We start from the raw sequence: 27,726 nt of genomic DNA, 5'->3' as shown, positions 1-27,726 counted from the left end.
CCAAATGTTACGCTTGTCGAGTTAAAAAGGATGAAACTCTCAGCCTCAAAATTTCTGTCTTCTGTCTCTTCGCTCACATCTTTCAAGATAAGCAACATTCACCCATCATCGATGCTGCTTATACCATGTGGTTATATTTAATTGATTATCAAAGGATTGAAACAACATTTAAACAAATCGTTAAACAAACACCAAGTTTTCTCAATGGATATAAAGGACATGATTGGCCTAGAAATTACAACATGGGTGGTCTTTTAAAAGACATCATGAAACAAGTCAAGGATTGGCCTGATTCGTTCAAAACGAATCCAATGTTAACATCAAAAGAAAACTCTGCTAGAATTCTCTCTCAGAAGTATTGGTCGGACGATTATATCGATGGACCTCCAAATAATGAACGTCCTATTCCATATCAGTATGAACGTGGTCTCTTTATGGCCTACGAGTGTTCTAAGACCCGTTAAAGAGCCTTAAATAACACTTTGTGGGGGGGCTCTGTAAGGGAAATGCCTCAATCGACCCCCATTCATACTTAACCAATAAGAAAAAGAGTTAATCATCTCAAACAATTAACTCTTTTCCCGCTTCTCCTTTGTTACCACAGAAACCTTTTCTCCATCTTGTATATAAACAAGTTCCTTCTCTCTCAAAAAGAGAAGCAACACACCAATACCTCAGCTACAACTACTTCTACACACATTGTACTCATTGTTAGTCACCCACGTGTCAATTACCCTAATTACTTATCTTACTCTTCAGTATTTTCCTATTCCTATTTCGTCTCCTCAATAATTATTCTTACAAGGTGTATCTATACTGTTGTCTCTATTCTCAATAAATATCTAAGTTGCTCCAAAATCTATTTGTCGATAATAGCGCCGGGCACAAAGTCGTCGACCTTGTCCTTATTTCTACTCTTGGCTGTAGCTTCGGTTGCAGGTTTTGTAAGGCTGCCTTATCCACATCCCCCAGCACAACCCTTACACATTATTGTTGTTATTGTTGCATCTTCCATATCTTCCTCATCCTCATCCTCTGTTTCATTTGCAATTTTGTATTTTCCTCTATTCAATCTGAATTCCTTTTTTCTTTTTTTTTCCATCATGTTCATCATCATTATCATGGTTCATGTTGCTGTTGGTTTTCATATTGTTCATCATTGCAATAGATTCAATCCTTTTCCTGCCTTTTTCCTGGATAAATGAAAAAAAATATGATGGTTATCAGAGAGAGAGAGATGAAATAATCTTGATAATGGTTGAAGAAAAAAATTCACACAGATTATTCTGGGATTTCAAAGTACAAATAAATATACTATGTAATACTTTGCTTGTCATTCAGATGTAACATTGAAAATGAACCAAATTAAATTGCAATAATCATGTAATTTCATTAATTTGTTACAAGGTAAAGTATTACCAAGTTAAATGGCTGATTTTTTTTCTGCTCCAGATTCTGTTTCATGTCACCATGGCCCATCATGTTATCTCACGAGTTTTATCAAAATAATTATAATGATAATGGTTATTGGTTTTATATCTATTTGGATGGTGGTATTCAAAAGGCAATCCTAATTTATATCCACGCACTTGGAGGAGTTGGCATTAAGGTAGCAACCATGTTGTCAGAGTTTGCAACCTCAATGCAAATTGAATAACAGATTAACAGCATCAACTGGAAAGTAACAGCAATTTACTGAGGCTTATGTTATCATCATCATCATTATCTTCATTTTATGCCATAGAGTATGCACAATATGCCCTGTAGTCTCCTGGAAATGTTTTTTTTCTTCATCATCTCTCTTTTTTTGAGTATTAGTCTTTTTCCATAGACTTGGATAGAGTATATTTGTCTCATTCTGTCCTCTCTCACTCACTGTGTGTCTTTATAAAAGCTAAAAGATGAACAGTTGTTGATTATATGATGAGGATGAACCATCCATGGGAGTGATGATGATGAGAATGATGATTATTATGATGAGGCTATAAAACCTCAAACAATTTGAACATAATGTTGAATAAGTTAAACTTGTGGGTCTTAACGTGATAAATGGTTTGGTACCAAAAGTAAACCAATAATAATAATAAGAATAATAATCACTAGAAGAAAAGAAAAAAAGAGAGAAAGAAAAATTAGCCTTAGGGTGGAATGAATAAGTCGATGGCTTACAGAATTTAATATAATAATATTTGCAAACGAAGAGGTTAATAAACAACAAAGGGAGAGAAAGTTTTAATAGTGAGAAAGAGGAAGGTAAATCAAATTATCAACCTTTTTCAACTTACTGTATTTTTCATGATGATGTTTTGGAAACCTTGATTATCCTCCATTATCTTGTTATCAAATTGTTTATAGTTGATTCGAGGATGATGATGAGATGTAACCATTGTTGTTATTACATTGTTATCTCACTCTACTCTCTCTCTCTCTCTCTCTCTCACTCACTCTTGTGTAATAGTGAGGAAATGAAATTGATCAGTGTGTTGAAATAATAACATTATATCGTGATGATAATATGATATCATGAAATAAAAAAAGTGCTAAAAAAGGTTGAAAATAGGAAAAAATCTTGATAATGAAAAGTGATCTGAGAAAAAAAATATGAGGCGAAATAATTTGCCTCAGAAAAGCCCTGAAGCATTTTTGTATTTAAATTGCGTTTTTCTTACCCTGAAAACCACACTGATGATGATCCTGATTATGAAACTGATGATGAGAGTTGATGATGAATTTTAATATCCATAGGGATGGAAAAGGTTGATGAAAGGAGATGATGATGTTGTTGATGGTGATCAAGATTCTTGTTCCTGTTTGCTTCAAGGAGTATCTAAGATTCATTGAAATTTCATCTTTCTAATCCAAGGGTGAGATGAAGATCATTAAAAAGATGAAAAATTAAACATTAAAAATCCTCGTTTAATCGTCATTATCACCTTGATTTCAATTCTCCTCCTTCATCATGATAATCAATAGCATCGCCTCGCTTTCTCCATTATTGTCGCTTACGTTTTACTCTTCATTTCTCTCCTTCTTTCTTATCTTTATCCTTGTTTGCTTTCTTACTGAAGATCATCATCATTATCTTCATTTTCCTTCATCCATTTTCTTCTTCTCCATCCTCATCCATTTTCTTTAGTTTTGTTAATATGAACCATCTTTGATCATCTTAAATGAGCCTGATGATGATGATGGCGGCGGTGGTGGTGATTATGATGTTGATTATTTAAGAACAGAAATGATGATGGGTTGATGATATCTCTCTTCTTTAGTAAAGGGAGAGAGAGAGAGATGAATTTTCAATCTTCTGAAAAACCAAGAATAAAAAAGTGATGAGGAGGAAAATGCTCTGGGAAAAAGATCTGTAAAGAAAAAAAGGAAAAGTGTATTGTTATTACATGATCTTTAATGTGCATTCTAAGCAGTTAAATAAAAACTCTAAATACAAGGTTATTATCTGTTATCACCAATTCCCTGAGAATTCAGAAGATGATGATGATGGTGAATGAGGAGAAGGCAATTGAGAGAGAGAGAGTGGAAGTTTCTTTTTTCTTACTTAACTTTAGGACTTTAGCTTGAAGGATGAAGAAAAGATTTTCACCGGAAATGTTAACCTACGAGAAACTGTGTTTCCGGTGATGATGAGTATAATGGGTTTAGAAGATAGAGAGAGAGAGAGAAATTGTATGAATAGAGAGGGAGTTGTATATCTAGTAAGAAATGAGACTATTAGTTGAAGATGTGCTAATTACTATTGCAGATAGAGGAACTGTTGTTACACAAATGGTGTCATGATGATGATCATCAGGAATACAGTATTAAAATCATGTAATCATTTGTGATTAGATTCATTCTTGCGAATCATTTTCTTCCAAAATCGTATTTTGAACGTGTTCCTATTCCTTTTTACCGGAAATGAAGATGATGCTTATGATGCCAAGGAAGATGAATACGTATGATGATGATGATAATGATGAGCTAGTTTATATTAGGTTGACTAAGAATTAGTGTCGGTTTTTTGATTATCGAATCTTAATTGGATTATCTCATGATAGGTTTTATTTGATTGTTTCGATAAATGATTATAGACTATCAGCACACAAGCGACATTGTAATTTAATTATAATTAACTTATTGTTGAATATGACGCAAATCGAACATTTTTTATAATTTGGCCTTAAAATCGACCTGACTGACCTAAAGTGACGCAAAATACATGAAATGAATAGTGCGGTCAATTATCTAAACAATGGCGTTATTTTTTTCTATTTTTGAGCTCGAATTCAAAAGTTATGAGGCCATCAACGGAGGCTAAATTTTCATCAAATTGGCCTTTTTTTAATCAATAATTTTACTGAATTAATTATCTCTAACAATTAAGAGATTTAAGTAACATTTCTAGGTACAATTTTTCATTCTATTCAATAATTCGTGATTATTGGTGAAGATTACCTCTATTTCAACGGAATTTCAGGCCATTTTTTATTTTCCGACCCGTTCCGGAAATGGCCTTGCAATTTCTTTCTCGAAATTTTTTGATGAAAATTAATATGTCCATTGGTTAGATTATAAAATTTCATTATCATTTCATGTATTTTGCGTCACTTTAGGTCAGTCAGGTCGATTTTAAGGCCAAATTATAAAAAATGTTCGATTTGCGTCGAAAATGGCCAACAATTAAGTTAATTAATTAACTAATTTAGAAATTTTTAATTGTCGCGCTAATTGTTGCTAATCATTGTTGATAGTCTAATTAATCATTTAGTCGAAACAATCAAATTAAAATCCTTTATAATCAATGAGATAATTACAATTAAAGATTCGATAATCAAAAAACCGACACTAATTCTTAGTCAACCTAATAAAAGAAAAACAAAGGAAAAGAGATAAAGGTGGGATAAAGTCTGAGACATTTCCGAGTTGATGATGCCAAAATTGTTAGAATAATTTCTTTCTTCTCTCTCCCCTTTTCTCACTTAATTTAATCTGTTAATTTGTATGGCGAATAAGCTATTCCATTGAATATAAGATGACATTAAATATGATGATGCATTACACCCAACTGATTAAAAGAGAGAGAAACAGAGAAACTGAAAAGTAATGATACTTAATAAAAATGAAGCCATTGGTGAATGGATGAATTTACCAACGCTAGTAAATTCATCCTTGACATGATCATCATCATTATTGATAACTAGTTTAACTTATCATAAAGTTAATAAGACAAATGTAGTTGTCTCACAGTTATAATTGTCATCATCTTCATGGTTATCATATTTGAAAGAGAGATTATTGGTGTGAAAAGGGTAACATCATTTCCGATTCCTTTTCATGAGTTGTCCTTTGAGGTTAATTATTGTGATTAGAGTTTTTCAAAGGAAACCAAGGAAATTTAAGTAACCAAAAACAGTTGATCATCATGTATGAGACTCATTAGAAATTCAACATTTAAAGAAATGGTTTCCATTAGAGATGTTCCTGTGAATGTGAAGTAGAAAAAATAATCATAATGAATAAAATGATGTTGATTAGAAAAATAATTCAGAGAAAATATGAAACTTTTTTTTTGGAGAAAAAAGAAAACAAATAGAATAAGATGCAACAATAATTCTCAATGGAATTAAATAAAAGGTAAAAAAGAAGCAAATTAAGACTCATAAAGCTCATTTGGTCTCAAATTACTTGTTAAAATTACTTTAACACTGATTATCAAATAGTATCAAGACATTAATTCACTGAGAGAGTAGATGGTGATGACTTTTCAAATGAGAGCATCAACACAGGTAATGTACATAAAACAAGTTTGAATAATTTCATCATAAGGAATAATTAGAGTTAATTCAATGTGAATATGTAAAATTGAAGATAAATTTTCATTTCGTTTACAAATGAAACATGAATTTAATTATCATGTAGATATGAATTTCTCTTTGATTAGATTTTCTTCTTCTTGTCTGAAAGACTGAGAAGTTGAAAGAGCGAATCAATCATCCATTCAATCAGAATTGGAAAATAAGAGAATTAACTCTAATTAGGCATAATATTTATTACTAAAGAATTGGAAATGGGGAGAAAAAATGGAAAAGAGAATAGAACAAAAAAAATCATGAATTATTACAAATTAACCCACACATTGAATTCCAAGTGAATGTTTAACTCAATTAATGTCAACCAATTGATTTAACACCTTAAGAATCAATTGAGGATAAATTGTTGTAACTGAGTAAAAGAAGCCTAATTAGATTAATTATCACATCTTAAAATCACTCAATCAACAGTGTTGACAAATTGAAAATAAAAGCTTACCTATTGGTTTTGTTGACACAATTAAACAAAAGAAATCAGGATATTTCCTAATATACATTATCACCCAGAAATATAACATGTCCAGTTGATAATAAATTGACCACTTGGAGACAAAGAACAACAATTAAGGAAGATTAATTAAAACCGAAAACAGTTCAAGTTGATCAACTGATGTTGAGGAAAAAAACATCACAAGGATTAAGAAAACAAAAGGATAATTTTGTAGACAATTAGAGTTAATCAGTTGATTATAATCTCACATGATTTAAACGGTTTTCGTCAAGTTAATCATTAGAAAGAAATAATTAGTAAACAACTAATGAACTTTGACAAATGTGGAAGAGAAAACAAAAGAGAACAATTTTCAAATTCTATTTGATTTTTGTTCTATTGGCGCCAAAAGACGAGACTCAAAAAAAAGAAAAGAATTTTTTTTTCTCCATTTGGTCATTTCTTTTGTTTCTTTTCTCCTCTCAAAGTGATTTATTTAATTTCTTATCATTTTAATTAATCATCATTACTTTTATCATGCAAGTTAATCAGTGGGAGAAAAGATTAACTTGCAATTAGTCTTTGAATTGATTGGAATGTGGAAAGTACGTCAAGTTTAATCTCCAAACCCCTTTTTCTATACCTTAATGTGTATGTGTCATTATTACCTAATCATGATCGCCATGTTTTCTCATCTTGTTTTAGTGAAAGAAAAAAGGTAAGTAGTTTTATTTTAATTATCTTTCATTATCTTGAATTACATTTTGTTTTAATTTATGTCATTCAGATCAGTTTCTTTCTAACTATTATATTTCTCTACCAAATTTCTTTTAGAATGTAACTATTACCCCCTGGATCATGATGAGTATCATGATTAGAAGGGATAATTATGATTATGATTATGATGATATTGACCTTACCCTTCATTTTAATCTCTTTCTTTTTCTTTTTTTTCAGATTTCATTTTGATTTTCTTTCTTTTTTTCAACGTTTTATGGTGACAAGTATTCTTCTTATAATGATTCCTGTTCATTGATGTTACAGTTTCCAAACGTGAGTTATGATCATGGTGCTTGAATATTGGTTAGATTCTAGGAGGAGGATATGATGACAAGTGGTGAGAGAGATGATTTTTGCGTTGGTTGATTAAGGTGGAAATTTGATATGAACAGTCATAAATTATGCTACTATTTAAAAGGGTTAGCCCACCATGAGAAAAAAGTAAAAAAAATTGATTAACTCTGAACAAGATTCATTCATTTGATTCTTCATCAGCCTGGTAATTGCTTCTTTTATGGTTGATAATCATGATTAGCTGAAAAGAGGTAATTTTCAAATCGTAAAAAAAAACAAATCATTTGATGATGACTTTGATTATTATTACGGTAAGTTGAAAACATCTTTATTAAGTTATAATAATATCATCATCGCCCAGAAAGATGTTGATAATTTGGTTTGGTTTTCTCTCTGATTATCAGTTAACATCATCACTTAACACATAAGATTTACAGACTAATCAGACTCATTTATGTTAACTTCCTTCTTTCTTTTCTTTCATTTGTTTACAAGATTTTTTTCGTTTGTGGCTGGAATCATTATCATCCTTCATACACTGACCAATTATAATTTTGGCCTAATCAACGGGACCAGTGAAAGAACCAACCAGTTAGTGAATCTATCTTTTGGACGACTAATCAGTAAAGAAGCGATTTACTCAAGATTAAATGTTGGAAACTCATCAAACTGCCTTCAAATTCAATATAATCAGATTGCATGAGAATGACGATAACAACTTAAACCAATAATTCATTCCTGTAGCAAGCGAAGTAAAAAAAAAATTAGATCCTGGATAAATTTATTGACATCATGAAGACTATTAGCAAATTGTAGTGGGCAATTTACTGGTATAAACTTTTTCCCAACGTAATTTTTAAATCATTCACAAATAATTATGTTGTACAATTTTCTTGGCTAATCAATTGAAGATGCTACATCCAAAACTCATAATGAATACAACTAGTAGTTGTATTATTCATCCAATTTTCCAGATTTTCATCATAAATTGTTGATCCGTCTACAACTAATGATAAGGCTCAGCACCATAAACACATCAACATTTACTACTACTAACACAGTAGGATCATAATTATCAAGTTTAAGATCAATTTTTGTTTGGATTTATTATATATATGGACATAATTTGGCTTTAAAATAACATTGGCTTGCCTAATTGCCCTTGGGCACATCATCACCATCATCAAAAATGTTCTGACAGTGATTTCTTGAAGCTCAGATGAGGAGATAAAATTGGTAAACTAAGCATGATGACCTTGGAACAGAACAAAAAGGAGAGAGAACGATAAAGATGAAAAATAATGGAGACGAAATTGATAAAAAGAAAACAATTTAAAGAGCAATAATCAACAAAGAAAAATTATCAACCCATCAACAAATCAACAACTAAAATAGTGATGATTAGAAAAACAAAAATCTTCCCTTGTTAGTGTTTATAATTACGTGTGTCTACAGAGAGAAACATTAGCATCTCATCATCATCATCATCATCATTATCGATGCTATTATTTAACAGCTTTTCACTGTTATAAAAACAACGATGTTAATGAAATTGTTTTTTTTACTTTTCTCGTTAACATTATAACTTGAAAGTGTGTACACAATTTGACGATGATGATGATTACTGCTGACGATGGAAATGGACCCTAGGAGGAGAAAAATGATGATCATGATGACGGAGGATAAATCGGAATGAGATGATGGAAAGAAGATGAAAAATGAGACTAAATTGAAGAAGTGAAGATAAGTTCAATTTAAAGTAATTTCCATCTCTAATCTTCCAATCACTTTACAAAAAAAAAACTCATAATTCTGTTTACTTTTTTTACTGTTCATTGAATGGATGTTTGTTTATACCAAGTGAAGAAAAATAGATGATGAAGGATGAGAGAGAATGAAAATTGTATGAACCCATCTCAAGAATTGATCTCAGAAGGGATTTCAATTTTCTCTACCTTAGAAATTGATAAACACCGAGAGTGAAGAAAAAATCAGTAAGCATATTTTTCTTCTTACAGACTAAATCTTTCATAATCTTGGAAATGGATTTCGATTCATGTGTGTGTGTATGGACACAAGAAGGTGGAAATAATAATAATTCAGAGGAGGACATCTGATAATCATGAAGATGATGATCATGCTTATCATCATCTTTAACAACAAAGACACAAACCGTAAACGTATTATTTTGAAGAGATGGAATTGGAATTAGAAAAAAAAAGTGATTTGATGGAAAGATGCTGAAAATGCTGATAAAAGATGAAGTTTATATTCCCTGTTGTTGTTTTCTACTTTGATCAGTTCATCACAAAAGGAGGGAAAATAATATGATGAAGATGAAAGAAGCATTTTTGCTTTTTAACAACAATAACAAAAAAACTGTTGACTCGTTCTAACAACTGAAACAACAAAAAACCACAGTAACACCAAGGATCAACATTATAAACCCCATAACATCAACATCATCACAACATCAATGGAAGAAGCTTTTTTTATATACTCTTTTATTTCCCTCTACTCTTCATCTTCATCTTCATCTTCCTCCTCCTCCCACCACCTCATCATCTTTTCCTCTTCTTTTCTTTTTAATGTCTTTGTTTGTCTACGAGAAGTTACCTTTCTTTTCTTCATCTTCATCTTCCTTTTCTCCTTTTTTATCTATTATTATTTTCTTCCTCTTTTTTCCTCATAACTTTTTTTCTTTTCTCTTTTTCTCAGATTTCTTCTTTGGTTTTTTCTCTTCCTTATTCATCATCATCATCGCGGTGCCTTATTACTTAAGTTTTCAATGGGAGGAGAGAGAGTAGCAAAAGATTGAATTGATAACCACCTTCAACATTATTGATGAAACAAGTTAATCAACGAGCTGATGATTACCATGATTATCATGGTTTCCATGAAGAAATAGTTGCCATGACAGATTATATCTTCCGTATCTCTGTCATGATGAACTAGTGGCACAAAAAAAATGAGAGACTTGGTAATTATCAATTAAATAATCTTTTACAATTTAGGTGAAGTCCGGGGAAGTTTTAATTCAATTTGCGAAATGATTTCCTCCCTTTGATCAATCAGTTAAAACAGAACAAATTTAATCAGTCGACAAAAGTTAATTCACTTTAATTAAAAACAATTACTAATTGATTTTGATTAGTTTTAGTATCAAAATCAACTAACCAATTGTAACGGTAAATTCAGATATAATTGATTTGATTAATTGTTGCTAAGTTTTATTTTTAATTGATCAACCCAAATAATAACCATGTTAATCACTTAATTTTATTAATTGTATTACCTAATTTCCTCCCTTATTTCCTGCAGATGATCAATATCAAATTGCTGTTCCAATGGTAACAATGATATTATAAAAATCTGAACGTGATTCCGGCTCAAATTTGTAATTGAATTTAATTCAATCATCTATCATTGATGGATATACCTGGTAATCATCAGAAGTTTTTAAATTTGAGTAACATACTGGAGAGTAAAAACTGAAAATGAAGTCTATTACATATCTAATAAGGATAAATTATCCATTCGTTATGGTTTTGTTTCTGAAGAAAAGCTTTTATTATTATCAACATTACCATTATTAACATTGGTCAGTCAGTCAAGTTGATTATATCGGCCAACTTCATCCAATATTCATCATAATAACACAAGAAGATCATCATAATCAAGTGAAAGAAACAAGGATTACAACTTAATCAACAGATATGGATTTTGATAAACATACACAAAACTGGAACCAAAGAAAAGGTCAATCCCAATTAATGGAAGCTGCTTTGGATGGATAACAGGGAGATCCTCTCGACAGTAGTTCGTGTGTAATAAGTTACACAGAGAAACCTTGATTGACCAATGAACCTTAAAGGCAGAAGAAGAAGAAGAAGAAGAAGAAGTGAGGGGAAGATAAAGAAAAGTGAGAGAGAAAGTTGAAGAAAAAAAGTTGACTGACAGAGAGCTACATGAAGAGATAGAGAGCCGATGTCATATTAAATTATGGTCTCAATTTGTATTCAATTAAGTTACGCTTTTGGTTCTGGTCAAAACCTAAAGTAACCAGGGTAACTCATCAATATACAAGTCAAATGAAGATGGTCAGAGTGGTGAAGGATAAAGATGGACATGGAAAGACTTAAAAGGCTAAGGCTTTTTTACATTAATGTAAGTGAGGTCGACCACATTTACTTTTCATCTTTGGACGTGTATACATCTTAACAGTTTCCACCCTCTCTTGGACCTCACGTGAAGATAATTTGAAGATGATGCCCTTTTTTTCACGTTAAGTCTCATTGAGTTTTCAAGAGTAGGATAAGTGAGAGAAGGAGAAAGGGCTTTCAGGAGCAAGTACATCAAGGCCTTAAGAATGTCCCGGTCAAGGGTGAATAGTTCATTTGATATGCACTATCAAGATGATAATAAAAAAGAGCAAGAGGAGAGATGCTGAAACAAAAAAAAATGAAGGCGATAAAGAAGGAGGAGATGATGATACTTTCTAATACATTATCGATGAAGATGAAGACTGATGAAGAGAAAAAAAATCGGACAATAGATGAAGATTCTTGAGCCTCCTTTCTCGTATTAAGTGTTTTCTAGTAAGAGGTTAATAAGAGAGCAGCAACAAGATATCCTAAAGAGAGAAGCGAAAGCGAACAAGAAAACAAGACTAAAGAAAGAGAGATGATGAGAAAAGATTAGGATGAAGATGAAGATGAAAAAGGAACCAAAAATGGGAAAAGGTTCTTTATTAGAAGACAATTAATCAAAAAGGAGAAGTCAAAATACTGAACAACATCATTGAAAGGTTAAGATTAGACAGAAAATGTGAGAAAGATGAAGAAAAAGTTAAACTCACTAATACAATTGGAAACTTAATCCAGCATCTTAATCACATTCTTCAGGTAAGATAAGCAAATTCATCCCTTTTTCTTGAGTTTTTCACCTTTTAGATTGGATAAGATTAGAAAAGAAGTTCTCATCTTTCTCTTTTTCTTCTTATGATGAGAGAGGAAGGTGTGAATATCTCGAGTGAGAAAGTTGCTCATCATCTTACCTTTCATCTTCTCTATTTTGATTCATCTTCTTAATCTTTTCTTTTTGTCTTTTTTTTAAGTTGCATCATTTGGATAATAATAACCACAGAGACGCTATCGAAAAGGAAACTATTGAGAAATCCATCTATGGACAGGAAGTTGAAGTTACCATGATGATGATAAAAAGATGGATATGAAGATGGGATGATGGCAGATGAAGACAGACAATGGAAACTATTTCATGTTTCATGTTCCATGTCATTGAAAATGCATGTTAATTTCTGTGGTGAATGTAATATCAGTTGAAAGCATATTATTATTTTGCTTCTCTGTCGTTTTCCTCCTTCTAAACAAAATGTCCTCTCTCATGGTAATGGATTGAAAGAGATGAATTGAAATCTCATGGAGGATGATGAATATGAAAAAATAGATACATGAAGAAATGAAGAAGATGGCAAAGAAAAGACGATGATGAAGCCAAAATTTCCGATGAAATTTACATTTTCTTTCAGCGAAAACAAAATCACCTTCAACCGGTTGGAAAATTTCAAAAGCATAAATCATTTGCATCACATGGAGCTTTATAATGATGATGATGATGATGATCAAAGGATGATAACGATGAGAAACAACAAGATGATGATACTACGATGAATCTTCAATTTACCTTTTGTTTTCATCCATTCCGATTCCTCTGATTCAGGTTGTTATATTTTCCTTTTCATTTCTTTCAAAAAAAAACAGGTTAGTTGATTTTCAATCAAATCTCCATTGGAAACAATTTAATAACAATCAACTTGTTTACATCTCTAAAACAATATTACCAGATAAGTTTAATTTAATTTTATTCCAACAATTAAAACATTTTCCTCCCTTTGGTTGTTTATAAGGTTAACTTATCATTAATCAAATGAATGATATTAATGATGAAGATGCAGATGATCAAGGGAAAAGTATTATAATAACCTAATGGTAAATATCAATTGTAGTATTACAATTAATCAAAATTAAATAAATTACTTTGATCTTTGTGAGTTGATTGAACAAAAATTGAAATGTAATGAAAAAAAAAGAGGCAACATCACAGCAAGAGGAAGATACTTTTTCATCATCATCATCATCATCATTTCAAGTTATCCTTTTATTATTATCTAATATTATTTATGTATTATTATTTTTCTTGATTCATGATAACAGATGAATTCAGATAATCTGTGATAAAAAACAGGCTACAATTCTGATTCATATACATGAAATTTATACATTCGGTTCAATGGTAATTGAGTAAAGGAAAATTTTTCTTCTTCTCCTTCGAAGAAGAAGAAGAAATATCCTTATCATCATCGTACTCTTCATTTATTCATTCATATTCCATTTTTATCCTCATCTTTTCATCTTCCACTCCTCCTCCTCTCCATCATGTTCCTCTTTTCTTGTAAGAAAAAAAAACTCCAATTCAGTAGAAAAATATTTTCTAATATTCATCAGTCCAGTTATTTGAATCTAAACTTTTCCCTCCCACTGTAGATTCTATTATGTAATCTGTCCAAAGATATTTCATCTTTTTTATCATCATTCTAATAATAATATATAATCTTTTTTCTCTCTCTCGAATGATGATGATGATTTCGTGATACAAATATCGTTGTTCTGAACCCTTTCAATTTTTCATCAGTTCTCTTACCACCAACAAAGATTATCCATTGATCATCATCATCAACATAATAATTTGCATGTTAACTTATTACATATTTTTCAGGGTGTGGAGATTCAATGGAAAGGGTAAAAATAGGGAGAGTCGCAGGAGAAGGAGGTTCAATTACAATCTCCGAGTGATTTACAATGAATGACTTTCCGGGAGAAATAAATTTTAATTTGTTTCTCTACAAGAGAAAAGAAGAAGAAAAAAATTCCTTAAATTACTCTTTCCGTTTTTCCAAAATCTCGAGGCTCATAACAGATTCTATTTGTAATATTAACTCTGTGGAGTAAAAGATGATGATTATGATGATGATCATCATCATTTGTACTCTTTCACTTTGTAGGTTGATGATGATGATGAAGATTTGTGTAGGCGTTTTGAGATTATGATGGAGGAGGAGGAGATGAAGGAAATAGGAAGAGGTAAGATATTTGTAGTTCTCAATGAAGATGATGAATAAAAAGGATGAAAAAAGAATCTCTGTCTCTCCTCTACCTCGTCTTGATCCTTGTCTTGATCCTCCTCCCACTCCACTTCGTCTCCTGTTTCCTATTCACTTAAGTGTTTCGTTTAATTTAGTCTTGATGGTTGGAAAGAAACGATCATCATCGTAAAGATTAATTGTGGTGAGAACAAAAAAATTAGAATGAAAATGATACTAATATAATAAATGTTCTGATTGTTGATTTCTTTTCTTTTCTCTAGTGTTGACCTGGAAATCAAGATGATGGAAGACAAGATGACCAAACGTAGAGGTTTCTGATTTTACTGAGGCGGAGGTAAAGATGCAAAGTGAAACTTTTGAGCAAATATTTGAAGAGGATGTGGTTCGTGTTTGTGTCGGGATTTGGGTTGTGTGTTTGAAGAAGACGATGATGGGATGGATGGTGATGAAGGTGATTCTCCTTTTTCATCATCTTTTGTCTCTTTCATTGATTATGATGAACAAGGCACACGAGTTGACGAGATGACTGTTGACTTCCGCCCCATAAAAATTAAACTCGAAACGCATGTCAAATTAATAGCGTACTTTTAGTATTAAGACCAAGCCCACAAGTAAACGTGCTTTTCCTTGATGACATCGAACCGATATCAGCCTTATCTTCATCTTCCTCTTCAACTTCATCCTCATGTCACCAAGAACAAGACTTGAAAGTAAAGATAAACACACAAGACAAAGTAACCAATCAAATTCAATATACGGATGATGCAGAGGAGATGAAGGCAAATCTTTGAAAGGGAGAGAGAGAGAGAGAGAGAAAGATGTAAAAAGAGCCAAAAAGATGATGATGAATATCAAATGGAAAAAGATTTGTTGAAAAACAGCTCATAGGAATGAGGATAAGCTAAAATTGATGATGAAAGTTTTAGAGAAACAAGAAGATGATGAAGGAAAAAGTGATTCCTTGAGGCAGGTTGTTGTTTAGATTCATTCTTATTATTATTGTGATTACATTGACTCATCGGAGGGATGGAGGAAGAGGAAAAAGTTAAAATTACTAAATGATAATGAAAATATATCATTATCATTATTTGACTTTGGCCTGAGTTTAATAACGGTATAAATTGTAACTGAAATGTACCCGTTCCAATTGATCACATTTATTATTAATACTCGCATTTACCATTGGGAGTTTAGTCCGTTGTGCCGGTGTTAAGCTTCACCATAATCTTCAATAGTGATCATTGAAAATGTCATCATAATAGTTACAATTAGTTGATGATATTGATGATGATGAGTTTAATTCACATTAATTTTTTATACCATCATCACTTTCCAATGATGATGATGATGATCAACCATCATTGTGATAATAAGGTTTAGGATGATGGAAGTGGATGAGGATGAGGATGAAAGAAAACACCGTAGGCTCTATTCTGTCTTCATCATCATCTTCAATCTCATAAAAATCATCATCAAACATTATTTTGTTTATTATCATCATCATTGTAATGTTAATGATGATAATCTTTTTACTATGTATTATTATTTGTTGTTTTTAGTTGTTTCTCATTTCATCTTCATCTTTTCATCCTCTTGTATTTTTAATATCACTAAACTCATTCTCCTGGGAGAGAGAGAGAGAGAGAGAAGACCTTTTCTATTTACAGCATGATGATAATACAGCAAAGTGAAAAAATATTAATTCATCAAAAATTGATGAAAGGATTTTACCTTTTTCTTTTTCTTTTTCATCCTTGTTTTCCATCTCTCTCACCAAATTCCTCATCATTCTTGATCTTTTCCCCTTGAGACTTGATCTTAAGCTTGTAAGTTGAATTGATGAAGAATCGGAGAGAGAGAAAGAGAGAGAGAGAGAGACGAAGATGATGAAATAATGAACAAAAAAACTGATCTCTTTGCATGCGAAATGCATGTCTGAACATGTTGTAATTTTACAAGTTCCAGTAGCATCATCATCCTTCATCATCTTTATCTTCCTCCCTGAATCATGATAACTATTATTTCAATGCACAACTTAAATGAACCATTTTAAAGACTAACAAAGCCGATTTATATTGTATTTCAATACCTTCATATAAGATAAAAAAAAACAACTCATCTTTTTTTATTCTCTTCCTCATCATCCACCTCCATCATCATTTCCCTTATCTTCATCATCTTACTTTCAGTGTTTCTCTTTATCCCAAATTTTAAGTCCAATTATTTTAAGATTTTTACTTCTATAAAATAATATTGGTTCATGTTGATTCTGACTCTCATCATCATCATCATCATCATCAATTCTGTTTGTTTACAATCCTAATTTGATTCAATAACATGATTCAATTTAATGATATTTAATCATGTTGCTTGTTTTTTTGTGATCTATTTAAACCTTATTTAGCAAAGGATTAAACAAGGAACAGTAATTGTAATTATAACTGAAAAATGATATGTAAAGGAAATGAATGGAAAACTAATGATTAGGATTTGAAAGGTGATTAAAAAGATGATGATTATTATTATGAAATAGGAAACTTATCATGAATATAACGTAAAAACAACATGATTAAATGAACAGTAATGATTAATAATTTAAATGAATATCTAAATTACGTTAATGTACTAGAGGATTTTAACATTTATATTATATCATTTGATGAAGATGAAAAAGGTAACAGATTAACTGATGATTATAATGATAATAATTAACAGTGATGATTATGAGTTAGTTAGAGAGCGGAAAAAGTTGATGATAATTAATAATTCAAAGATGATAATATGGTATAAATAATTATCATGTTCTTTTTAATTAATCATTAAATTTTCTGCCTTAAATATTGATTATGTCTCATTTTCTATGTTATTTTAACTGATTCGGATTATAATTAACTAGATTATATTGATTTTTGTTCCCTGTCAATTTTGATAATATGAAAACATGGAAGAAAATTTAAAAATTATTATTTCTAATCAAGTTAATTAACTGAATTGAAATTGTTTGGATTAAGATTAGTGAACATGTAATAGATTAAATCGTGAAGGGGGAAACATTTACTGTTATAATTTTGGCCTAATTGTTATTAGTTTTGTTAATTATGATAATGGGAAAGTAACAATTAATCTTGATAAGTTTACTTTTCTTTCAATCCTATTGGGAGTTGATCAATTGTTTGCATCCTGAGTCTTGATTGTGATGATGTTTAGGTTAATCATGATGACTTAAACTGTTCAAATTAAAAAAAAATAGTGATGATGAAATATCAGGATTAACTTATATCATAATAATAATAAATGTTAACATTTCAATAAAAGTTAAATTACAATTGAAAAAAGATACAAAAGCAAAGTGAGAAACAAATTGTTGAAACGATTTCACTTAATTTCTTAATTGTTACACTAATGGAGCGATTTAAAACATTTAAATTGCTTCTAATTGAATAGGATATGTTTAAATTGATTTCAAGAAATTAGGTTAATCAATTGTTATTACTTATTCCTCGAACCAGCTCAAAGTGTCTATCAATTTGATTGAAGTGTTACAAGTATTAGCAGTTAGTTTGTAAGTGTAAGTTAAATGAATAAAAAAAAGATTTACTGATTTGATTGGATTAAGGAAACATAATCATCATCAGAATGATTATAATAACATTATTAGATTGTTTTTCTTCCTCTTCTTGCTTAATCATAATTGTTACTTTCTCAATGGTGCAAGAGGATAAAGTAGTGGGATTGGGAAAGATATAGATTAGTAGGATGGATTTAACAGTTTTCCATGCCACTTATATGATAATATGAGTTTTGTAATAACAAAGTTAAATATTATAATATATATTTCTTGTTGTTGAATTACAATTAGTTTCTCATTTTGCTTTTGTTGTTTAATCAAGCGCAATTGTATCACTCACAAGTAAATATATGTACTCACGAAGATGAAGGAGATGAGATGATGAGAAAATTTTGACAGTAACCGTATTTTGTGAATTAGAATGTCGATTGTAAGTGTGTTAACCATTGAGAATCTGGAATAGAGAAAAGAAAGAGAAATGTCAATAATATATTAATTCAAAGTGTCATTGATGATGTTTAACCGCTAATTCAAATACCTTTCTCATCGTAGTCATCAGGCCTCTTATGCTTCCTCATCCTTTGTTTTTCTCTCTCATCAATGTCCATGTGTACTTTTTTCTCGTCTTCCTCAGAGTCATCATCATGTCTACTACTTGAATCGCAATCGGATAAACTCTCAAGTACATCTCGTTTTTTTGTTCACTGTATTTTTTTATACTCTCATTCATCTCATTTTCATTTTTATCTCTCTTACTCCCCCACTTTCTCTCTCTCTCTCTCTCTCTTTATCTATGTAATATTACAACATTTTCCCATCAATCTACGGATCTGACATGATACTTTTCTATGGGTATGACTCTCTCACTGTCTTTCTATGATTATTGTTCTTGATATTTTGAATATGTTAGATGACATATTACTTTGATTCATATAAATGAATGTATCTTTTTACTGTCTCTTCCTCTCTCTCTCTCTTCACATTGACATTCAAGTTTACAGTTGGGACAAGTTAATGTTGACTGTTTGCCCGTTGAAGCTTCAATTCAACTGATTGGAGTTGTGGGAGAGTTGATCTTATTGATATTATCATCATTATCATTGATATTGTAGTTGTTTCTCGTGTTGTTGTTGTTGTCGATGATGATGATGAGGATGTTATGTTATGCCAACCAATATTTCACTTTTCTTTCAATTCACTGTTTGGTGTTTCTGACCAATTCCGTTGAGATTGTGATGATCCTGTTGATGTTGATGGAAATGATGATAAATTCTTACGAGTATCACTCAACAAGATTTCCCTTTCTATCAATATAAGAAATGGAAAGAAGACAAAAGAAAATAAGGGTTCAACAATTAATCCAATCCATTAAATGGCTGGAAATGTAATATCTTATTATTATCCATGAATCTCTTTACTTTCAGATTTGATTTCCATTGTTATTCTAGTTGTTGTTTCCTTTTTTTCTTCAGCAAGTTGTTTTTCACATAGATAATATAAATTAGAAGATGAAGTAATTACTGTCATCAATTAATTATCCAAAGTTAACCACATTCTTAGTACCACATCTGAAGAAGATGATTACTCAAAATCATCTATTCGCAATTTATTACAAGTCCAGGACAACAAGAGAACAAAAAAAACTGAAATGGAAAAGAAAAGAGATGATGATTATACAGAGACAATGAGACTAGACAAGAGAAAGAAGGGAAAAAAGACAACAAAATGGCGAAAAGAGAATAAAGAAAAAATATAAATTAATCAAAATGTTACCTTTGCATGTTTTTACCTGAGAAAATGGAAACATGTTGAAGAAAAAATAACAACAGAAAAAGATGAGGATAAACAATAAACAGGATTACCAAGCAAAAGATTGAGAGACCATATTAATAATCTAAATTATGAGGGACACACTATAATCTCTTATTAGAATAACAATTAAAAATGGAATCCAAAACTGACACAAAAGGTGAAAATTGGAAACGGAAATAAAGACCAAGATGAAGATTTAGAAAAAAAATTGATGAGTTGCTAACGGGGATTTAAATCTTATGAAAGATGGTTAGATAACCAAAGAGAAATTAAATTTAATCACAGACAATTAATTGTAAAGATAACAAAGAAATCAAACAATTAAATAAATTAAGGGAGAAAAAAATTACGAGGGAAATAAACAAAATGGAGGAAAAAGAGAATAGAATTTAAAAAAAAAAGAAAAGAACAAAAAAACTAATCACAAAAAGGTAACAATTTATAATCAGTTAATCATCAGTGAGACATAATTGTAATTAAGTAGAATCACAATTAATTAATAGAAAGATGTAAATGTTGATTAAGAGAATAAAAAAAAGAGATGATTAAAAATGTAACAATTGGAAGACAATTAAAAGTGAGTCTGATTGTCTCAAGGTAAGAAAAGGTAATAAGAGAAAGAGAAGATTAGTCAATATTTTCTCTTTCTTTTCCGTCCAAATGGAAGATCATTGATCTCATGTGACTTTCGCTCTTCCCGGTGGATGGAGCCACTTTTTTCTTTTTCGCTTCTCTCTTTTCTCCCTTTCGTTGAGAGACTCAAATGTTACCAGTTAAGTCTGAGGTTAAGTTCAGTTTACTTGGAGATTTTGTCTCAACAACAACGTTTTTTTATTCTCAATATTATTTATAAGTGATCACTATTTTATCTTCATCTTCCTTTTCATCATCATCATCATCATCATATTTTTCCGAACATTTCATATAAGTGAACATGATCCAGTTTGAATTAAATGGAATCGACTTTTTTTATTCTTTCGCTTTTCCGAGTTACGCTTTTTCTTCATCTTCTATTACCATTGGATAATATTGGAATTTTTTTTTCTTTTTCTTCTCTTTGGCTTAAATATCTTCATTAATCTCCCTGTGACTCTCTAATTCTCTTTAGTGTTTAAGTTTATTCTAATTTACTTTCTACATTTAAACATCTTCCTTTTTGTTTCTGGAATATTAACAAACAAAACATTTCATCTTCTACTTGGTTTTTTTTTCTATAGAGAAAACAAAATTCCATATTCGTTTAATGATTTTCTCTTCATCATCATTAATATCATGGACTTGATTACTTTAATTTTCTTCACGAGTCTAGATAATTACCATTGTTTATTCCATGTTAATGCTGGTTTATTATCACTGAAGTTCAAGGCTCTCAAAAGCTAAATCTGATTCTTTTGATAAGCTACCTTTGGATTTTTTTTGTTCTTCATCAACTTCAGTGTAATTTTCTATTCTACTGATTTTTTCTCTGTGAGTGTTGTGTTTTGATTGCACATCCACTGATTTTTTCTTTCTATTTCTACTCATACATTTCTTCTGGGACTAACCAATTTACCATCATCATCTTTCATCATTATCTCACTCACCACTTTTCTCTCTCTCTATCGTTCACCACTACACATTATCTACCCACCAACTTCATCCAGTTAAAAAGTCATCAACATGATCATTAATCTTTTGATTACCATTTGGATACTTTTGATACCAACCTGTTTAACATATCATCATCCTTTCAGTCAATTTGGTGATAATGATGAAAACTCATCTCCATCTTATAATAATCATAATGGTGGATTTTCAAATGTTCATGGAAGTAGATCATCACTTTATGGATCCTTGTCACAATCTTCACCATTTTCTAGATCTAATCAGGGTAGACTATTGTTAGAAAGAGCTCAATCTTCACCTTTAGCATCATCAGCAGTTAAAAGTAGTGATCATTATAACCATAAATGGAGACCTAAAAGTTACATTTGCAATAAATCTATGCCTCTTGGCATGCAATCGGGTGCCATTAAAAATGACCAATTAACAGCTTCATCTACATATAATGAGCAAAGTGTTGGTCCTCGATTTGCTCGTTTTGGTAAAGATGAATCTGGTGGTGCTTGGTGTCCAAAAGCACAATTGAATCAGGACACTTCGGGTAACGAGTGGATCCAAGTCAATCTAACTGATCGCTATGTGATTACCTCTGTTGCCACTCAAGGACGTTTCGGCAATGGAAATGGTCGTGAATATTTAGAAGAGTATTTTATTGAATATTCTCGTGATTTTGGTGTTTCATGGACTCGATGGAAAACCTCAAAAGGTCAAACCCATTTAAAGGGAAACAATGACACTTATTCAAATGTAACCAACATCTTAGATTTACCGATTGTAGGTGCCAACATGATTCGTCTTTTCCCTTTTGCGAAACATTATCGAACTGTTTGCCTTAGATTTGAATTGTTTGGTTGTCCATACAAAGATGGACCTTTATCCTATTCCATGCCTGACGGTGCCTTTGGAGGACGTTATGGTGATCTAATTGATGATTCATACGATGGAATTCGTGATCAACGTAAATACCTTTCCCGTGGATTAGGTCAATTAGTTGATGGGATTAAAGCTCATGAAGATTATAAAGTAAACTCGGGCTACGAGTGGATAGGCTGGGAGGCTGGCAATGAGACTGTTGAAATTGTCTTCGAATTTGGTGAACTTCGTAACTTTAGTTCGGTAATGTTGTTTACTCATAATCTTTTCAGTAAACATATAGAAGTTTTCAGTTCAGCTCGAATTTATTTCTCCTTTGATGGTGCCCGTTGGTCAAAAAGTCCACTGACCATGGAATATCAACCAGACCATATAACGGAATCACCAAGAGATGTGATCATTAACCTTGGTAATAAGGTTTCAAAGTTTATTAAGTTTTCCCTTAAATTTGCCTCCAAACTCTTGTTAATCAGTGAGGTTAAATTTAATTCATTTCCAGTTTCTGGGGATTACAATCAACTGATGGATGATTTGGAGAGCCTTGAGGTTACCCAAGATCCCGTCGAACCTGATGATCAAGGTGGACCATCAATGCTCAGCATTTTCATCATTATTTTCTCTCTCATACTATTGGTCTCCGTTGCTATCGGTAGTTTCATCTTATATCGTCGTTATTTTCATGGTCGCAATAAAACTGATCACTTTTTAACTATTGGAACAAATTATCTTGATTCGATTGGTGATCCATGTAAAGGAGCAACAACACCAGTTTATTGTGATCCCGATGAAATTAATAATTATCATAGAGGGGGAGGAGGTAATCATCATCCTCATCATTTACTCCTTCAACAGCAACAATTAACAACTCTTTTACATCAACAAAATCATCAACAATTACGATATGATCATGAATATGCTGTGCCCGATGTATGTAACTATCCAAATGGAAACTCAAGTGTTAACAATAAGACAACAAAACATTTAATTTCTAACCCATTATCTAATCTGGATAAGTTTGTGAAAGAAACAAATTATGTCAATTATAGTAAACATAATAATGTTATAATTGGTGATAATAATTCATGTGATTACAATGATTTAAAACCATTAGCAGATAAAAGTGACCATGAACCAACCTTAATAAAGGTTAACAGTGGAACAACTTTAATCAACGGACTTGCCAATTCGACAAGTGTCAATAATAGTGTTGTATTACCACCCCCACCACCTTCAAATCAGATTACAACTGATGCTGATGATGAAGATGAAGACGACGACGATGATCAAGATGTTGATCATCCTTCAAACGTTATTAATCCTTTAATTGACGTTAATCATATGTATTTGCTCAAACAAAATAATCACCATCATCAACCTTCACCAAATCACCATCAGCACCATCATCAGTTATCATCATCAAACTCATCATCACCCAATAATTTGACTACATCAACAACAACAAATTCACCCTCTTCTCCTTCACCCAAATATGGTACAATAACCACAGCAACTCAACGGTTTTTGACCTCATCAAATGTAAATAAACAGCGCCAAGGATATAGAGCAGTAGCCATGTCATCAACCGGACGTCGTGGAGATCGACGATGATGGAACTATTTATTATCGTCATTTACCATTTAAGGAATTATATTGATGATAATTAATCTTGAGAAAAAAAAACGAAAGAAACTATTAAGTAACAAGGAAGGAGGATGATGATGATAGGGGAGTGAGAAGAAGACAAAAAAAACAAGCGATGATGATAATATGCGAGTGAGATTGGTGATGCAAGAAGAAGATGATGAAGAAGTAGTAGTAAGATGATAACCAGAAAATTGGCCTTAAAAATAGAGTATATATCACAACAATTGATGATGATTATTTGAAACTCAATTAATCAAGGCTTATCATATTTCGCCAAAGGATGATGACCTTTTTCACTCTCACTCTGTCTTTTCTTTCATCATCATCTTTGTTAAACTACTTCATCATTTTCACTTTTTTTTTTGCTGTTTCTCATCTTTCTCTCATTCTCTCCATCAATTCAGTGTCTTCCTTTCTGATATTTGTCTCTTATCTTTTTCTCAATATTTTTCAATCTTCTTTCATATTTCCGATCTTTACACTGTCTCTTTCTCTGTTTCTTTCTTCCTCTTCTCGATCATCATCTTTTATCATCCTTGACCTGATCCTTACACCCGCCTTGTAAGATAGTATATATTGTGTATATATTTGTGTAATATCGATGAAAAAAAGTGATGATTTACTTGAGTGTTGATCGAAATCAAATTGATCTCACATATGTTTGTATATAATATAAACAACAACAAATGATTATGATGAAATATATCATAACATCACTGATGAAGTCCCTTTAAAAAAAAGATAACATCATCATTATCATCATCATGATAATTTGTTCTCATATCCTCCCACCTTGACTTGATCCTAAATGATGTAAAACATTAACTGGTGACCACTGCCAATTTCCGCCCGCCATCAATTCAGCTGATTTCGGACATAATCATCATCATCAACAACAAACATCAACCCAGAGAGCGCCTTTGATAAAAGGTAGAAATGATGAAAATCTCATCAGTAAAACAGATCAACCAAAAAACAAAACGATTTTGATTAATCTAAATTTTGTTAAAACGCTACAATTAGTGTGATTATATTAACAATTTAGTCAAATGATGAAAAAAGACTCACGAATAACAAACGCCAATGATTTAAATGAAGATGACAAGTTTTCAAAAAGAGGAAGATATCGAGTCATAATTAAAGGGAGACAATTAATACAAACAATTAATATTAATGAACATATTGTAATTTATAACAACAAATTGATGCTAATAATTAAATTGAAAATTTTTTATATTTTTTTCAAAATAAAACAATCAACAAACAATTCACACGAAAAGTTTAAATCTCATTCAACAATTAATTCCGGAAGGTCAAGGTTGATAGCATAGAGATCCTGTTATTAGTTAATTAACTTTGACAACAATTAACAAGTGAAATTAAAAAACGGAAACAATCAGTAGAGAGACAATTAAATTATCAATCATAATTTAAATAAAATCGTAATTGTTGATCACCAAAAACTGAATCAACACTTTAAATCCAACAATTAAACTCACAAAAATAATCAGATGTCATTAAACCTTGTTAACTAATTAAATTATCATCAGTGAAATGGTTAATTTAATTGTTACAGATTAAATTTGCTTGGGGGTTAAAACGTTTTTCTTAATCGGCAACAATTTAAATTAACAACAACAATCAAACAATATTATTTGATTTATGTTTAATTAATGATAATTCAATAGTTATTAATTTAAATTCAGTATAAATGTTAATATTAAGCAACTGATTAACTTTAATTGTTACTTTTAATTCACATAATTGTAAATTCCTGGTGAAAATTTAATTCATAATCTCACAGGGAAATTAATTGCTACTTTTAAAGACAATTTAAAGCCTTCATGACTTTAATATTAATGATTAATTATAAATCACAACAATAACAACAACATGATTAACTGTTGATTATGATCACAATTTAATTTATCAAACAAAAATTAGAATCATGATCTTGGGTAGCAAACAATTAAAGTTAATCAGATAACAAGAAACAACAACAAGGTTTGATTGTTAACACTCAGTAGACACATTAAATTACTACAACAATTTAGTTAATTGTTATCATGAGAGACTTATTATTGACAGAGAAATTGAAATATGAAAGAGAGCGAGAGAGAGAGAGAGAGAGAGAGAGAAACTCTTATCATCCTGATCATCTTCATCTTCAAGAACAAAAAAGTGTCTCTCTTAACACTAACCCATAGGCTCTTAACAATGAAGATGAAACAAAAAGCATAAACTAATTTGATTCACGGCAATTAAAGTTAATCATGATAAATCACTTAGATAGGTGAAGCCAAGATGATGAGGATGAGGATGATTAAGATGATGATGAGACAAAAAATAATCTTCTCAATGTCAATTTACTATGGAAAAAAATTCATACTCATTTTCAATTCTCTCACAGTTTAGAAAATTTTTTTTTAATTACAATTAACAAACAATGTTACTGTTTTTTTATGAATATCATCTTGTTACAATTAAGTTTATGATAATCTTAATCTTTAATTGTTTCATAACCATTTACAATTTAACTACAATCTAAAAAAAGCTCAAAACGTTAATCAATTTAAAAAGTTACAGTTTAACAAAATGGTAACTCAGCAATTCTGGTAACTATTCATTTCCTATGTTTCATGATTAAATCGTCATGTTAATCATAATTAATATTCTGGTAATAAATATCAAGGTTATTTCTGGTTCCTTTTTAATTATTTCATATTATTATTAATATTTGGAGGAAAAAATAAAACATGAGAGGAAAAAAATGAAAGAAAAAAGTTTTTTCTTCTTCTTCAAGTTAATATTACTATTATCAGCTAATTGTTGTAAATTTATTTCAATGGAAATCAATGAAATTGATTGTAATAGTTGAGAGATAATAAAGAAATCAATTGTAATAATAGATTATCATTAAATTGTGTAAAATTAAAGATGATAAGATGATGATGAGTATGGAAAAATTTTCTTCATCAAATGTTCATCTTCCTTCCCGGATGCTTATCTCTTGTTATTATTTCATGTTTATTACTGTAATTTATAAGTTAGAATATGAAAAGATGAAGATGTTTTATCATCCTCATCATCATGATAAACTCTCTCTCTCTCTCTCTCTCTCTCTCTTTCTATCAAATCAGTCTTTCCTTTTACTCAATGATCATTATTGGTAAAAGTTTTAGATGGACACAACTTATGACCAACAGTTAAGGATCATGATGATGATGATGATGATAATAATAGGGATTGTGAATGAGATGATAAAATGTTGATTGAAATATAATAATAAATTATATGAATGTGAATGTGAGTATAAGATAAACATTGTCTTTTTCCATTGGTCAAGATGATGAGGATAAAGATAATGACCAAACCCTAAACGGATTCTGGGAACAATAAAAAGTTTTCATTACTTTGAATTGAAAATTTTACCTTGAATTTTATTTTCCAGGTTCAAAGTTACCAAGAATTCATCATTTTCTGGTTAAAACATGTTACCCTTTTCCATTATGATTAAAGGGTAATATTATCATCTCTTGATAATCATCTTCATCTTCATCTTCTTCCTCATCTTCATTATCTTCATCATGTTTAACTTTTCAGTTCATCTTGAAAATATCATCATAATAAAACCTTAAGGTTCCTTTTAATGTTTATGAGTCTTGGCATTGATCAC

At 30.7% G+C, this 27,726-nt stretch overlaps 1 protein-coding gene and 3 long non-coding RNA genes across 20 annotated transcripts; 2 read left to right on the top strand and 2 right to left on the bottom strand.

Annotated features, from left to right (window-relative positions):
• Positions 1–984: 984 nt before the first annotated feature.
• On the bottom strand, positions 985–6,624 carry LOC128393556 (uncharacterized). 12 transcript variants are annotated; one of them, XR_008326216.1, is made up of 7 exons: positions 6,304–6,622; positions 5,240–5,475; positions 3,554–3,975; positions 2,934–3,359; positions 2,286–2,849; positions 1,420–2,099; positions 985–1,193 (listed from the first exon to the last, which is right to left on the bottom strand). It is a non-coding gene; the product is annotated as an uncharacterized LOC128393556 (long non-coding RNA). The 12 variants fall into 12 exon arrangements; XR_008326213.1 differs by having other exon boundaries at positions 2,286–3,359; positions 3,554–3,621; positions 3,750–3,975; positions 6,304–6,621; XR_008326208.1 differs by having other exon boundaries at positions 2,286–2,540; positions 2,670–3,359; positions 6,304–6,619.
• A 132-nt stretch (positions 6,625–6,756) lies between these two features.
• LOC128393560 (uncharacterized) lies at positions 6,757–10,071 on the top strand. 3 transcript variants are annotated; one of them, XR_008326224.1, is made up of 4 exons: positions 6,757–7,012; positions 7,252–7,679; positions 7,864–9,127; positions 9,387–10,071. It is a non-coding gene; the product is annotated as an uncharacterized LOC128393560 (long non-coding RNA). The 3 variants fall into 3 exon arrangements; XR_008326225.1 differs by having other exon boundaries at positions 6,762–7,012; positions 7,864–8,793; positions 8,962–10,071; XR_008326223.1 differs by having other exon boundaries at positions 6,775–7,012; positions 7,864–10,071.
• A 4,607-nt stretch (positions 10,072–14,678) lies between these two features.
• Positions 14,679–20,537, bottom strand: LOC128393558 (uncharacterized). 4 transcript variants are annotated; one of them, XR_008326220.1, is made up of 5 exons: positions 19,893–20,537; positions 18,658–19,762; positions 18,480–18,573; positions 17,690–17,778; positions 14,679–15,336 (listed from the first exon to the last, which is right to left on the bottom strand). It is a non-coding gene; the product is annotated as an uncharacterized LOC128393558 (long non-coding RNA). The 4 variants fall into 4 exon arrangements; XR_008326219.1 differs by lacking the exon at positions 14,679–15,336 and having other exon boundaries at positions 15,344–17,778; positions 18,658–19,423; positions 19,538–19,762; XR_008326218.1 differs by lacking the exon at positions 14,679–15,336 and having other exon boundaries at positions 15,344–17,778.
• A 193-nt stretch (positions 20,538–20,730) lies between these two features.
• On the top strand, positions 20,731–25,329 carry LOC128393553 (uncharacterized). The gene is made up of 2 exons (XM_053353736.1): positions 20,731–21,398; positions 21,575–25,329. Exon 2 carries the CDS (start codon positions 21,591–21,593, stop codon positions 24,012–24,014), a length of 2,424 nt encoding a protein of 807 aa, XP_053209711.1. The 5' UTR covers positions 20,731–21,398; positions 21,575–21,590; the 3' UTR covers positions 24,015–25,329.
• Positions 25,330–27,726: the final 2,397 nt, after the last annotated feature.

This window comes from Panonychus citri, unplaced genomic scaffold (genome assembly GCF_014898815.1).
Source record: "Panonychus citri isolate SS breed McGregor unplaced genomic scaffold, ASM1489881v1 Contig00138, whole genome shotgun sequence".
NCBI classification, from domain to species: Eukaryota; Metazoa; Arthropoda; class Arachnida; order Trombidiformes; family Tetranychidae; genus Panonychus; species Panonychus citri.
This window is presented reverse-complemented; position numbering and strand designations above follow the sequence as displayed.